This window comes from Pagrus pagrus (genome assembly GCF_965226575.1).
Source record: "Pagrus pagrus genome assembly, chromosome: 15".
In the NCBI taxonomy this organism is placed as follows: Eukaryota; Metazoa; Chordata; class Actinopteri; order Spariformes; family Sparidae; genus Pagrus; species Pagrus pagrus.
In genome coordinates, this window is record NC_140199.1 from 12,170,685 (window position 1) to 12,186,285 (window position 15,601).

Consider the following 15,601-nt stretch of genomic DNA (forward strand, 5'->3'; position numbering starts at 1 on the left):
TGCAACGAAAATGTTTCTCTTAAGTTGGTGTCTCTATTTTTCGGACACTCGGTGAGTCAGAGTGATCTGTATGAACACAAAAGTGGAAGTTATACTAAGTGCTATATCATGACAATCGTGCTGTATCAGACAAATGGACTTGTTTCAGTTTCAAGAAACTGAAACAAGTCCAGTTGCCCTCCACATTGAATGCATCAGAACTGTAATTCCCCTGAAAACAGCTGAGCTAATTGGTTCCTTGCTCAGTTCAAGCTGCTGATATGACAGAAAGAAAAACGTTGCCCAACTAGACAGAAAACCGGGAAATGAAACAAATGACGGCAGTGTGACACTGAAAAGAATCGGAGTCAATCTAAATTCCAGGAAAATGATAGCAGTACAATATTCCTAAAACAAAAGCTATCAGTGCCTAGTACTGAAAGGTATGAGTTGAGGGGCTAGTTAATCTGGTCCTGGTTGATTTGGCAACACTGGTTTAATGATCTGATCTGATCTGATGAACTGATCTCTGACCTGTGTTATCTTTAAATTGAACTGTTGTTATATTTGTCTCTGTAGCTGATCGACTCATTTGCATGGGAAATCGGCACCCTAAAGAAGGAAATGGGGAAAAAGACTCAACCTGCAGAAGGAGACCACAACACAGATACAATACTTGGGTGAGTTCAAATTGTGCAGTGTTTCCCCTAGGTTGGAGTTGTAGCAGCGGAGATGTCCGACAAGCGCGCATTTTTTTTGTACGTTTGCAAAGTGCAACGTCCTGGAGATTTCAGTGTGTCTGGTGGCAGCATAGGGACTCTAAGCAAATAAAGTACATATGAGGTGTGATGAGTCAGTATTTTAACTCTTAAACTATTTTAAAAAAATGTAAATCTGCACAGGTGACAAATCTGATATCACCTTTTGAAACTACATGAAGTTTTCTCAAGAGGAACTTGAAGAGAACACCAAATATTATGGTGTATCTTAAACACTTCACTGCAAACACTGCTTGTTGTGTTTACAGTAATAACGGGGGGGCTCCCTCTCCTTCTTCCTCTCCTTCTTCCTCTCCTCTCCTCTCCTCTCCTCTCCTCTCCTCTCCTCTCCTCTCCTCTCCTGTCCTCTCCTCATCTGTCTGTCTGTCTGTCCACATGCATACTTTTCTATGTTCCAGCCAGTATTGCAATTTGATTTACTGTAATGCAGTTCACCCTGGCTACCAGCAGAGAGCGCCCTTTAAAGGCATTGAAATCTCTGTTTATGAATTGTTGTGTGAGGTTTTCAACAAGCTACAGTACGTCAGAAGTCAGCAGATAAAATGACAAGGTGTCCGGGAACTGCAATACAGTGTGTGTAATGACTTTTTCCTGTCAGTCTTTGAACTTGCATAACATCTTCAAACTTCGTATCAGTAGTATCAACTATGAGAAGAAGATTCAAAATGTGTATGTGCATTAACGCAAGCACATACACATTTTATCTGGTAAATAATTCCTCTTCAGATGCACAGCTTCCTTAGAATTTAGAAAGTACCTGTTGAATGTTGAGGAAGTGTGAAAGAGGCGGGGCAGCCGAGTGAATCACATCAATTCTGTTTAAGTCATCTGGTTTGGAATGATTAATAACGCTTCGTGACAATTGGTCATTGGCTGTCCTGTTTTTTCTCTCTCTCGTGGTTTCTTCTCTGTCAGCATTTGAAACATTTTATTGTTGCAAACACATTTTAAACTTTTAACATCCTGTGCGTTTTTATGTGTGTGCGCGTGGTAGTGTGTGGTCAAGTCAGTACCAGTAGATTGTAAGTACATTGGTGGATGAATACTGTAGTCAAGTACATGTACTTCAATTTGATACCACTGTATACTAATACTGTACTACAATTTCAAGGGAAATGATAATACTGCCACATTTATTTGACATGTATAGATAATAGGTGCTTTAAAAATTAGACATTTTACATAAAAACATAGAATGAACATATAAAATGTTGTGTTTTGTTATAAATTAAGCTATCCAGTATCCTGTAAGCATTGGTGCATATGTTATAATGTTCAGTGGTGGTGTGAAACATAAGCGCTGTAATGCACTTCCTTAAATCTGTTTGATGATCTTATTTTCAGGCTGGGCGAAGAGGTGGGAGGTCTCTTTCTGCAGGCTTCACCTTGTGCTGCGATCAGAGCAGGGCTGGCCGGAGCGAGAGATTCGGGCTACGACTCCCTCCATAGACGGCTCAGTGTTCTGGACAGAGTGGTGCATGCACATGCTGTGTGGCTACAGCTGGGCCTCAGCCACCAAGATGCCACACATATACTGCAGAGCCAACCCACTGGGGTGAGGAACAGCAGCCGCTGTGGCTTCTTGTACCCAACACTGTTGACTCAAAGCTTTTACGTAGTGTAAAAGTTTCACTTCTCAGCACACACACACAGACAAGTCATAACAATAACTGAGTGGGTAAAGTACTAGATTACTTTATATACATGGACTGGGTGGTTGATTATGCCAGCATTTTCAGTAATTTGGTAAATACATAAAGTGTCTTTTAATGTCACTTTATTTTCTAAATAATAGATATTCAGTAAATAAATGTGGGTAAATATGTACTATACATAAATGAAGAACCTTAGATGTACACATTCCTTGCCATATTACAAATACTTCACAAAAATGAGCAAAGTATTTAAGTATATGTTCTGATTGGATGTTTTCCTGGTCTGCAGTCATTCATAGTGAGGAAGTCGACCAGCTTGCAGAGAAAAGTAATATCTCTACGCATGGACAGAGACTCTGCAGTTCCTGTCAAAGACTTCCCTGTCAAGGAGAGCCAGTACAGTAAGCATCTGGGGACCCCTACTTCATGTGTTTGTCTGTGGTTTTTCCTTTTTCCTTTTTCCTTAAATTTCCTGTATCTGGCAGTCAGCTTGTGAAGTCCGCCTCCAGCAATACAAACTATTAGACAGTGGAATGAAGTGAACAGGCTATCATGGGAAATATACCCTTGCTAAAATATGGCTGTGTCCTGGCGTCAGGGGTTGTTGTGGTTGTACGCAACAAAGAAATAGGCTCAGCTGGAATTTCTAGGCTGCTGTAATTATGTAGCTTCATTTTGGACTTAGTAGTCACGTTTTGTGTGTGCAGAAACCTACCATTATCATACAGGCCTAAATCTTTATGACTCAAATGTAATTCAGATAAGAATTTGGATTCACCAAGAAAAAATAATCGTCACACAATGCGTTTCATCAAAGTTTTGAAAAGGTTGAGCTTTTCAGTGAACTTGACTATGGCCATCAGACTAGACGCTGTGTTTGGCGGACACCAAACACTGCACATCACCGCAAACGCACCATCCCCAACAACTGTGGTTAAAACCAAGTGTGGCAGCTCATTTCCCTCATACGAACAGCAACATTGGCATGTTGATTGACAATCAGTGTTTTCCATCACCCTGTATTTAAAAATCTGATTGGCAAATGAAAACATGGCACTGTTTCCCCAGCTGTGAGGACGCATAGGAAACACAAGAAGTCATGGCTTCATGTGTTCCAATTAAAACCATCCCAGGTGCTTGAAAAAGCTGCATTTAAAGGCTCCAAACTCTAGTACCTAAATTACTTGTGCCCTGAGTAAGCCCTCAAGCAAGAAACATCCCTTCTGTTGTCTGTACAGTATTCCCCTAGAGGCTTTGTCCCAGTGTTAAAGGGTTATGTCACCTAATGTGTCAGAGGCTTCAACACATTGTTCTCCGTTTGCAAGATGTCCTGGTGAAGACTGACTTCTACTCTTACGTCACCCTATCAAAATTAGTGTTTCACTGATTTCACTGTTCTCTTCTTTGTGTTTTATTTTTAGTTACCTGGAAAAGGGATTTTCCTAAAGCTATGACCAAATATCTCACTTCTCTGAACGTGTAGTCTGTTCCTCTTGTACCTGTGTGTGCTGTCACTTCTGTCTGTCTGCACCAGACTGTAATTTCCAAATCCTTACTTAGTGAGAGTATGTGCTATGTGTGAATCACAGCCCGCTGCAGCATTTACCGCATTTTTTCTTTTTCACTGATTGGTTACTGGTTAAAGGTGTAGAGTGAAGAGCCAATGATGTCTCTCTTATCACCTGAAGAGAACGATCGAGTAATACCTAGGGCTGTCAAGTCATTTAATAAATGAATCTAAATAATTACAAGCTTTGTGAAATAATTAATCGAAGTAATTCAGTAAGTCATTCGATGAAGGCCAATCTTTGTACCAAATTTCATGACAATCCATCCGACAATGATATTGCCATCCATTAAACCATGCTGCCAGCAAGTCTTATAATCTGGTTAATGTTTATAAATACATATTGTTACCGTCTGTGTTGTTGTTCATTCAGAGTTTCTTTGTCAGTATGAGGTTTTGTTCACATTTGTTTTCGTTATCGCCAAAGGAACAAACCCAAGTATGAGTTGTGTTGCAAAATATGACTGAAATCAATTATTGTATGTGACTCATTTTACTCAGCAACTTGAGTATTACAGTGCCGTACAGGGCCTGTTAGATCTTGTGTTCTTCAGAAAATTGTAGGGACATATTTTGTGTAGGTGCGGCAAAGAGGTCTGTTTGGCCAATGTGCCACGTGTCCAAGTCCTAAATAATCCACATAATTTAAGTATTAAGAAATCTCAAGCTATATATTGATAGAACAAGGTCTCAGCAGTCATACAATATTGAGAACTGAGTTTAGAGTAAATGCCCACAGTCAGCTGATTAATTAGTGGGGGAGAGAGAGTAAGATGGAGAGTGTTGTGAATTTAAACGTTTGATTCAACCTACGCTGAGCTTCATTACTTGAGCTGACACCAATCAAGGGGAGCTTGTAATGCAAGGATTAGTGACTATGACTAAAATTAGAAGAACCAATGCTTAGGTATTTTCTCGTGCCATGGAAACCTAAACTTAGAAACTCGTCATCTTACTATTTAGTCGGACTTTATTTATATATAATATGCACACTAATTGTGTTCTTGCTCTTACCTGCCAGTAGTTCCTTAAATAAATTAAATACTGAAAATGTAAATTGAAACTGACTTAACAACCTTTGTGCCACGACCATCAGTGTGGTCTGAAGTTTAGTTTGTCACATACAAAAACTAAATGACACTTGGTGTAAGATGAAAAGACATCTTTCACTTCTAAAAGTCAATATTTAAACAAGACTACCTTTGATTATTAGAGCTCAGTGGAAATCAAAGATGGATGAGGACAGCTCAAGTTGTGGGCCTGCTGCCAGCTGGACATATGTTTGTATTTAACCTAGTTCCCTCATTCCCTCTATAGTGTAAACATATTCTCGTGCTCTCCCTGCACCCTTCCCTTCTATTTAACCAATTCTGTATCAGTCATTTTGATTCAGTAAAGGTATAACTGTAACAGACTAGTGTAGATATCTTTCTTTATCCTTTTCTATGTTTTCTTTCTTCTTGCTTTGAACGCATCAACATTTTTGACAATCTTGAATTTCTTTCTCTTATACGCACACACACGACTATGTACACACATGCCTGTTATCTCTATCCACACCCAGTTCCTAGTCACGTTTAGTTCAGTGCCAAAGGCCTTGACTGTAAGCTGCTGTAAATGGGTGCCAAGTTATGAACAAAACAAGTTCTTGCCAAGTGTATCACTTGCACAAATGTATTTTTTCCCCCTAGCAATACGTGTGATCTGTTTTTCAGCAAAGTGTTCTCTAACAAATCCAATAAGCAGTAATTTGAGTCCACATGGGGAAAGTGGTCACCACCACTGCTGTTCTTGTTGCTATTCACTCATCATTTACACGACATTGATAGAACCAATGGGATTCTGTTATCCTTTTTAGGAAATTAAAGTTAATCTAGAGATTATAAAGATGAAGTAAACAATTCCTTTTCATGCTTTGGATTAAAATTTGCCTCTAGCTGTTGTGCTTTTCTCTCAGCTATGTCCCCTTTGCCCTCTGCCAGTGAAATAACTTAAAACATGACACATGGTTGGAGAGTCAGCATGATTAATGTGTTTGTTATGATTTTCTTCATATTTATTTGAACCAGATTGAAAACATGACCAAACTGATTGTTTTAAATGCATTTCCTCTGACAGTCGTTGTGTCTTGATCATGTTGTTCTGTCTTCCTTCAGCTTTCTCTTTGGAGGGATCAGGCCTGAGCTTTGCAGACCTTTTCCGTCTGGTGGCTTTCTGCTGCATCAGCAGGTGAGTTCATCAGTCAGAATTACTATTGATTACAGAAAGATCGGGGGGCGTGAGCCTGAATTTGCGTCAAAATTCATTCTCCTTCTCTCATCAGAGTCCTAATTCAGTCAGTAATTCAGTATCTTTACAGATATTTTTGGTTTCAGTCAAGGATATCATCATCATCATTTAAAGTATTTTGAACCCTATTTTTTCATCCATGATGGCAGTCTTCATCTTCTCTGCTTCTTTCGGCCAATTGATGTGTTTCTTGCTGCGTTAATGCCACTTGTGGACCAATGAAATAGTGTAAAAACTATTGACAGGACTGTATACCATGTCACTTTGCGGTGGGCGGGCCACCCTGACATGAGACAAACATAAAAAAAACTGTTTTGAAGTACTACTAGAGGTCAACAACACACTATAGCACATTTAAATGATCTCCATTGTATTTATACCTTGTGTTTATTTATTGATAACACATGCATGGTGTCCTAAATACCGAAACTGCCACATCACATTTCTGCAAATAGAGAGCTCCTACCTTAGCCAAACATTTCTAACAAGGAGTCATAGCTTAGGAGTGATTTAGGAAACTTCTTAGAGCAACCCTGAGCAAGGAAAGGACAGAAATTTTTATTTTAGTGAGGAGGCGTAGTTTACTTCATTGCTAGGCATGGTCCATTGTTTTAAAAGCTGTGATTGGCTGATTATAAAATAGCCCTCTTTGTGATAATGGGCATAGATTGGACAGTGAAATCGATTGGTGTAATCATAGAAAATTGTCTCTATTATGACACGTTGTAATTATGAACATTTTTTTCTGTAATGAACATTAATATAACATGAATTGATTATTAATTGGAAGCCATACTACCTACTTGTGTAGCCTCTTCACATGATGAAAGCTGTTATATTTATTTGCGTACCTTTATTTACCATGCTGATAATTTTAGCAGACCTACTTAATCTGTTAAAGCGTAAAACGATTTTAGAAGGAACATTTGGCTGAGGCAAGTGTGGGAGAACATATGGTTGTGTGCACCAGTGAGGAGTGTGATGTGTTGCTGTCGAAGTGAGAGAGAAGAGGGGGACTATAAAAGCACTGTGATCGTTTGTGTGATCACTCTGCTGATGGAAGGCCTTCGATCGACCAAAGTCCTCACTGCTGCACTGTTGCATTTTTACAGCTGCCAATTATCTTAGTGGTGTGACCGCTTCATTTCTGGCATTATAACGTGATTGATGTGACTGCATCTCCAATGATATTGACCACAAACCTTATCCCTGCACGATCTTAGCTGTTGTGGTTCATTAACTCACTGTCATTCAGCATTCAGCCTCTTTTACAACATTTTCTCCTTTAAGATACTCCTAAGACTCTTTAAAGTCTTCCTCCTGACTCTAAACAGTTTTTGACCTTAGGAGGTCTCTTTGTTAAGGGCTTAGATGCTTTGTGAATTATTTTAATCTTTACCAGGATGTAGTCTTAACTTTAAGGGAAAATTCTTAGAAAATATCATAATTCTAAGATTTCTTTCAGATTTTTTTTTTGTGTTTAGGAGCAGCACTTTGTACTAGGAAGCTTTATGAATATGGCCCCAGATTTGTACTGACTAAAGCTGTAATTTTCCACTTTGATCACTCAGGTTTCCTTCATTGAAGCCTTTGGAAGCTGTGTAAAAGCTTTGAAAGGTCTTGTAAAAGACCCGCAGGGAGGAGAGCAGCAGGCACATTTTACCTTCCAGTTTAGCCAGAAACACACACCCAGGCCAAGCCACATATCTCTTTTCCAGCGTAGTGACTCACAACCTTTTAGGACTTAGCTTTCAGTTCTGCTCTCTTTTTCTCGTTTTTCCTTTTCTCTTTTGAGGTCTTTCTCCCTTCCACTCAACCTTTTCTCTTCATCTTAGGGATGTGTTGCCCTTCACACTGAAGCTTCCAGAGGCTATCGCTTCAGCCAGAACGTCTGCTGATCTTGAGGAGGTTGCTAGACTCGGAGCAGGTTTGTTTTCTCCTTTCTCATTGAATATACTATAGATTTAGGGGACAAGCATGCAATTGGGGGAATCTGTGGCAGGCAGGAGGTTTCCTGACTCCATTGCAGAATACAAAATAGAGACAAAAACTTTAATCTAAAAAGGAATACCTCAAAATGTTAATAATGTTGCAGTCAGGATTTACACCAGTATCGTGTGTAATGTCTGACAGATGAAAATATCAACAGCCAAAATGTCCGGTGAGTAAATATGACAAATACATTTATTAATCAACAGCATATTAAATAAAGTAATGTTGTGTGACCTACAATCTATTGCCAAGACAACATAAATATGAACTCGTATTATGCAAAAGTTTTACCACAGCTGTTAAGATATTGAGAGATTCGCTGAGTCTCAGGTAATGTGCAGCACGCTGCCAGTGATTTCTGCCAGGAAAAATGTATATGGACACAAGATTCTGCATGTGATATTTTTCTAGCAGTTTTTGGACTCGCATAGTTAAAATAAAAAAAAAAATCTAGTGTAAACTCTGGTTGCAGGACATCCAAATTAACAGTCTAGTATAAAATAGTAGGTAGTATACTGTTGGCTGACCAGTAGGTATCTAAATGTGCATCATTATAGACTCCCATGAGTATACAGAGTGGTGTTGAGAGTACATATTTTGCAGGCCAACCCGAAAGTTAGCATTGCCCTGTTTCCCTCATCAGAAAGCCTGCGGGATTTTGAATTGTATTTTGGATAATTGCCAAAAATAAGCTCTGTGTCAAACACAAGCTCATGATACTTACATGTTATGTTCATCAAGATAATCTTCACAGTTGAACACCACTTTTGTGATTTATGGGTTAGGGTTAAGTGTAAATGAATTGCTAGAAGTAAAAAAACTAATGTAGGGCCATGAACAGACTACACTTCAGTTGATTTCCAGGTCTAAGGACTCACCACTCCTTCTGATGTCCACTGGCTGCTCTGCCTCACCTCTGGACAGACAGCTCAACTTGTTGCCAAAGTGACTGCTAACTACTGCTTATCAAGAGCCTCCCAATGAACACCTCTGAACCGGGGGTAACGCACCTTCTGCACTATTGGCTACTGTAAATGCCAATTGATATCCTATCCCAGTCCATCTCTAGCTTCTTGTTTTCACAAGAAACACATAACTATGTTGAAGCAAATAGCAATCCACTAGCCATGCATACTGAATAAAGAAGCAGCTCTGTGGTCTGGTGGGACAGCACTAAAACAAAGCTTACTTTGTTTGTCCATTTACATAGCCACGAATAGATACATCAACACAGACAGCTTTGTTTGAATATGAAAAGTAGTATTTAAATTTGTTGCTTCTTTCTTTTACTCATGCTTTCAAAACAAATGCACACACTAGCAGAGCTATGTTAGAGAAAGTGGTGGTGGTCATACTGCTTTTGTCCACAAGGGCTGCCAGAATCAACACAAAATTAAAGTTCCTTGTAGCTGCTTTAAGTCGTGAAAATATAGTTTAGTAAGTCAGGTGGACATGGTAAAATCGCCATAGAAAAGTCTTCAGAAAGGATTACCATATAATCTGTGAAAAGTGAATGAAGAGAGTGAAAATAGAATAAAGTAGGTTATGTGTGCAGAGGTATGCTCTCACTGTGTCATGCAATGATTGTGTTTATTATAAATCTTCCTTATTGCACCAACGGTGACACTCCTCCCGTCAGTTTGAAGCATTTATGGGTTATGTTCCATCCAAACTGATTTGTGCACTTCGCTCAGCCTAATGCAGGAGACAGGGACAGAGTGTTTTCCTCTGTCCCACATCTGTTGTGTGTAAAAATTCAAATTTTTCCCCCCCTGAGTTAAGACACTCGTAAAGCCTATTTCAACCACATTCCCCCATGCTTGAAGGATTAAATGGCATGCCAGTGCTAAATGACTCACCCCCAGGGACAAAAGCCTCTTCAAGGCCCAGATCAGTGCTGTGCAGCTGGGCATTGACTCACGTGAGAGCTATAGGCCTCTCGAGCTTCTTCTTCCCTCCCAGCTCTGGTGAAGGCCTCAGCCTCAGTACAGCCTTCACCACAAAACATTAGACCTTTTTATTCATATAATCTGACACCTCCATCTGAAGAAAGTGTGATCATTTTTCTGTAATGACGACCATGGTTGTTATTATCACAAAATAATTTAATTTATGCATAGAAGTGCAGGAATTATTTTGACTTATATCTGCTTCTTCTAAGTTATACTACATCTTTTTTAACTTAACGTAACTGAAGCAACAATAGTGGTTTATACATGTATAGGTGTTGTTGGATTTATCTTCCATGCCACTTCTCTTTTCATAACCCACTCAGAGTGACCTTTTCTGTCCATTCAGGCTCAGCTGCTGTGACTCAGCTTTGAGCTATAGTATACTCTGCCAGACTTCCAGTGTCCCTTGGCCTGACAGCCTCTTAAAGAGTTCAGGATGACACACAATGAATTGTTGACACCCTCCCTTTAATGTGGTCTCAAATTGTCTACAGACATTTTCTCTCTATTTTTCCCTTTCTTGTATTCCTCAGTCTGTCTCTCTCTTTCATTCATAAAAGGGTTCCTGTTTAGTCAGATGACACAATGGTGGGTTCTGTGTCCATGAAGGTAATTGTGTGACTGTAAACAGATCATCTAAAAGGCAGCTCTGATGTACATACGATCATGTATGGCTGGGAATAATAAGAAAAGAGCATTGACGACACTGTTGTCTGATGCCAGTGTCGTATTACCTGTTACATAGCTCGCCACCTGTGATAGCAGTTTGGCTTCGAAAACAATTTGTCATCTTGTTTGATGCCTTTTGAGAGGAGTTCTGTTCATTATACAATTATTACGTTAACATTAAAAGTGTTGTCTTAAAATATGAGAAGCCTGGCAAGTATAACTCCCCAGAAAGCTCCCCAAAAGATAATACATATATACAACACATATATTGTATATTTCCCTACTGCTTTTCAGTAGCCGAACAGGTGGACAGTGTAAAGAATATTGAAGTTGAATACTGAAGATAATTGCCTGTTTGAGAAACCTGTTTACCAATCTGCAGTAAAACTGACAGACGCAGCCATTTATCAGTTAAGTCTATTTACCTTTTGGCCTTTACAGCTGCTACAGGTTCTCATAGTCCAACCTCTTTGATCACACTTTATTCACTTAAAAGGATTGTAGCGTTGCAATCAAAGCCAAATCTGCTCCCCCCGTTGGCATGTAATAATTACATGTTTGTTTGATCTACCTGTTGCTATTCTAAGTACTTCATAAGCCCAGTCAATCATTCAGTTTCTGAAATAATTCCAGCCACGGAAGAGCCAAAGTTACTGACTTCATCTCTTGTTCTGCTGTAGCAAGCTATTTTTGGCTCCAGTTCAGCTGTCATATCTCTCTACAAGTTGCCCCGAGTCCCCGACTCACCCTTAACTTTCCCGGTTCTTACATCAGCCACGCCAAACCACATTCCTCTGTTCTGTCAGTCCCAAATATACCTTATGTTTGTGTGTGTGGACCTGTACAGAAACGCTTTGCTGTGCTTTGCTTCTTCTTGTGTGAACATGTCTGTATTTATTACTGAGTAATCAAAATAATTCCACGAAATCTGAAGTTTCAAGAACACAATGTAAAATATCTTTAACAAACAGAAGTATCAAAACTGTATTCAATATGATATTTTCACCAGTAATTGGTAATACAATCAGAGCAACCAACAGAAGAAAAAGTATACGATATTAATAGAAGATAGAGTAAAAACAAGAGTAGAGTAGGTGGTAAATAGGAAAAACTTTTGTGTTGGTGTGTTTGAGGTCAACAAAGAGACAGACCACGCAATTCAGCTGAAAAGGAGGGAGGGATCTGGGCGGGAATACTGTGCAAACAGCCTGCCCATACACACATTAACAGGAGTGAGTCATAACACAGATTGAGGGTGAATGAGGCAGAGAAACCAGTCGAGTTTCAGCTTGTGCAGACACAGCAGTGTGCCTTCTGCGACACCGTCAGAAGAGGACAGAGAAGTTTGACTGTGATCATTAAGCTTTGGGATCACAGTGAGTATTGTTGCCCTCTCTTTTCTGCTCTGTATTTGCTTGAAGGAGCTGCTCTGTGTCTGGTACGAGTGTTCCTAATGTGGTATTGTTCCATTGGTGTGTGTGTGTGTGTTTTCTCTGTCTGGTACGGCTTGGGCTGGAAAAGGTTCAACGAAGTATGCTGTCACAGTAGTTTAGTGCTGTTTTCCTCTTTCTCGTTTTCCTATGAAAACCAGTCTCCAAGAGACTGAGCCTTTTAAACTGCAAAAGTGGTGATTTTTGCACTAACTAGAGGTCTTTTGAGACTGGTTGTAATTGAAGGAGAGCACTGAGTCATTGGGAGTGGATGAGAGGGCATGTTTAAATAGACATAAGTTAATCATTTTTCATTGTTTTGCTGCTGCTGACTGTGGTTAAGCACTGTTTGGTTTGAGTATATAAAGTTGTCATCTACTAAAACAACAGCAGGAGGCAAAATCAGGGAAAATCAAAAGATGTAGTGTCTTTCCACATACATGAAAAACTCCCAACAATAATCTTATATCTTATATATAATTTAACAGTCAAATATATAATTCTTGTTGCTGGAGTCAAGCATTTGCACATGGTCAGTAATCCTGTATACATAGTATACACATTGCTATTGTTCAATCGTTCCAACTCAATTCCAAAACTGTGAATGCAAAGGAAACATTTTTTGATTGCATTTGCTATTGCTTTAGCTCAGTCTGTAGTTGCAGGCAGGGGCCCTGAGGAGAAGACCTTGCACCTCAGTCCGTCTCAGAACACTTCCAGTATCTGAAATACGTGGTAGTGTCACTATAAATAACTTCGCTTGTTAAGTGGAGCTATTTTCAGACACATCTTTGTCAACAATAGTGACAGTATCCTAGACTGATTACTTCCTCATATTTGAAAACCTCAGTGGTTACAAATAGGGAATATATCAGACCAGTGATTCTGTAAGCTGGCTAGTCTCATTACTATTGTTTTGGTAAGATTCAACAACTAAAAGGCTGAAAGAGCATTAGACTGTAATAAGCCTATTCAAAGTATTTTGATCATGTGGTGCAACAAACCAAACGGTATGTGCTGTGTGAGTGCAGTTTATGATGAATTTATGACAAATGTGATGTTACACCTCAGTTGTTGCACCTCAGTAGTCGCTAAAATGATCCACTGAAAATAACTTAAATTGGTGTTTGTTAATGTTAAACTACATTGAATTTACACAACAAAGTCTGTTTCAGGTTGTTTGAGAATAGTTGTATGTGGCTCCAGGGGAAGCTGCACAAAGTATGGTAAATGTTCTTAAGTGATGAGTCAGCACCAGTTGGGGCTAAAAATGAGTTGGGAAAATGAAAAAAATCTGGGGTTGTGCGGTTAGAAAGAAGTGAGCTTATCAGACCTCTGTAGCCTGCTCCTCATCTATGCTGCAGCGAGAGGCTAAAGGCTACATTAGCTGCAATGTTTTAGTAGTGCAATGCTAAATCAGTGGATTATTTTGTCTGAAAGCTGGTGAAAAGGACTGAATCTTTGGTCCAGGTGTTGCCAATCTAATGTTGGCTTCAATCCACTTACTGTTATGTTTTGCGGTTGATGGCATTGCTATCCCCACAGATGAGACGGGGCCAGAAATATTAAATTTGGCACTTAAATGTTGTATCACACCCTGCCAACTTAATATAGGTACAATATTTCTCTCACTGTCGCACACAGGTGTCTGGGATGCACAGTTTTGCCACAGGAGAAAGGGCTCAGTCTCCTTGTCAGGAATAGCTGCTCCTGACAGACCACCTCCCCCTGGCCAAAGTCCAGTCTCCTTGGAAACCACCGTAAGCCGCCCTAGGCTTCGAACTCGCACCCCATCTGAGCTTGAGTGTTGCCAGTCCAACGGAGCTCTTTGCTTCATCAACCCCCTCTTCATAAAGGTTCACCAACCAGACGGCGACAACTGCGCCACTTCAAAGCAAGGCCTGAGGGAGGAAGCTGTCAGCAACAGCCTAGAAACCAACAACAGTAACCCTGAAGAGTCTTGTAGAGATAGTCTGCACATCTGCAGCTCGGATCACAGCGACAGCAACCAGTCAGGTCAAAGCAACCTGCGGAACCTCAGCAGAAACTCAGATTTACTGGACGAAAACAGTGAAATCAGCAACAGCAGTCAGAAGCTGAGCACTGCAGACAGCGTGTCACAGTCCCCACCTCCTCGTCCACCCCCACCTCGCTTTACAAAGCGACGCTCAGCCCCTCCTCTCCTACAGCGCAATATGCCAGAGAAGATCTCTTGGATCAATGTCCCCAAGGAGAAGGTGGAGGAGAGGGAGAGGGGCAGCAGCCTCCTTTCTCGCCTGGGCTCCTCGCTAAGCATCAGCCCCTCATCCTCCCCTCCAAAAAGATTCAGCATCAGCTCCCCCATTTCCATCCCTCGGCCCTCCCTGCCCATCTCTCTATCATCGCTCTCCTCCTCCCCACGACGGGCCAAGGCCTCACCATCATCCAGCCAAGAAGATGCCCAGTGCCACTTGGCACTAGAGGAACAGACTATTGAGAAAGCCCTTTTTAGGGCCAAACTGTCCAAGTGTAATGCCACCAGAAGCCAGGACGCCAGCAGTCCTCCCGACCCTTCACCGATGACAGCAAGCAAGCCGGCAGAGGTGACCGGAGGAGGAGAAGAAGCAGTCAAGGAATCTAGTGGCGGCGGCCAGCGGCTGAGTGACATGAGCATTTCCACAGATTCCTCAGAATCTCTGGACTTTTCTCAGTCCTCAGCCTTCTTCCTTCCTCCGCTGCATGATCCCAGCCCCCCCACTGAGGCTGATTTTAACATCCACCTCCCCCTCTCCCTCCCACCATCACACCTGCCTTACTGCAGCATGGAGGAGGATGATGATGATGAGGATGATGAGGATGAAGAGGAGCCTGACTATGGCGTCAGTCTTGAGAGTGACCAGGACCAAGACCAGGACCTGACCATGGTGCCACCGGGCCACCGCACAAAGCGTCGCCCCAGTGCTAGTGCTTTGGTCCTGCAGAAGGCCCTGCGAGGGCACCTACGCAAGATGAGTGGTGTTTTTAACTCGCTGCTGACTCCTGAGAAGAGGGCGATCCGCAAGGTGATGGAGTTGTCCCGGGACAGAGGCTCGTATTTCGGCTGCCTGGTGCAGGACTACCTCAGCTACATGGGCGAGGGTGCAGGCACCCAGGCTTGGCAGGGCTATGCCTCCGGACTGGAGCTACTGCAGACTCTCCGCCAGTTTATCACTCAGATGAAGAGCTACCTGAGACAGAGCTCAGAACTGGATCCTCCAATTGAGAGCCTCATTCCTGAAGACCAGATCGGTGAGTACTAAAACAAAAGTTC

The 15,601-nt window shown here is 41.2% G+C and overlaps 1 protein-coding gene across 1 annotated transcript in view; it reads left to right on the forward strand.

Annotated features, from left to right (window-relative positions):
* Positions 1–15,601, forward strand: part of LOC311270963 (ras and Rab interactor 2-like) — a 37,519-nt gene that overhangs the window by 10,035 nt on the left and 11,883 nt on the right. Inside the window, exons 3-8 of the mRNA XM_084376251.1 lie at positions 559–659; positions 2,103–2,313; positions 2,703–2,814; positions 6,137–6,209; positions 8,105–8,196; positions 13,957–15,579. Coding sequence (XP_084232377.1) covers positions 559–659; positions 2,103–2,313; positions 2,703–2,814; positions 6,137–6,209; positions 8,105–8,196; positions 13,957–15,579 — 2,212 coding nt within the window. The remainder of the gene's footprint in view (positions 1–558; positions 660–2,102; positions 2,314–2,702; positions 2,815–6,136; positions 6,210–8,104; positions 8,197–13,956; positions 15,580–15,601) is intronic.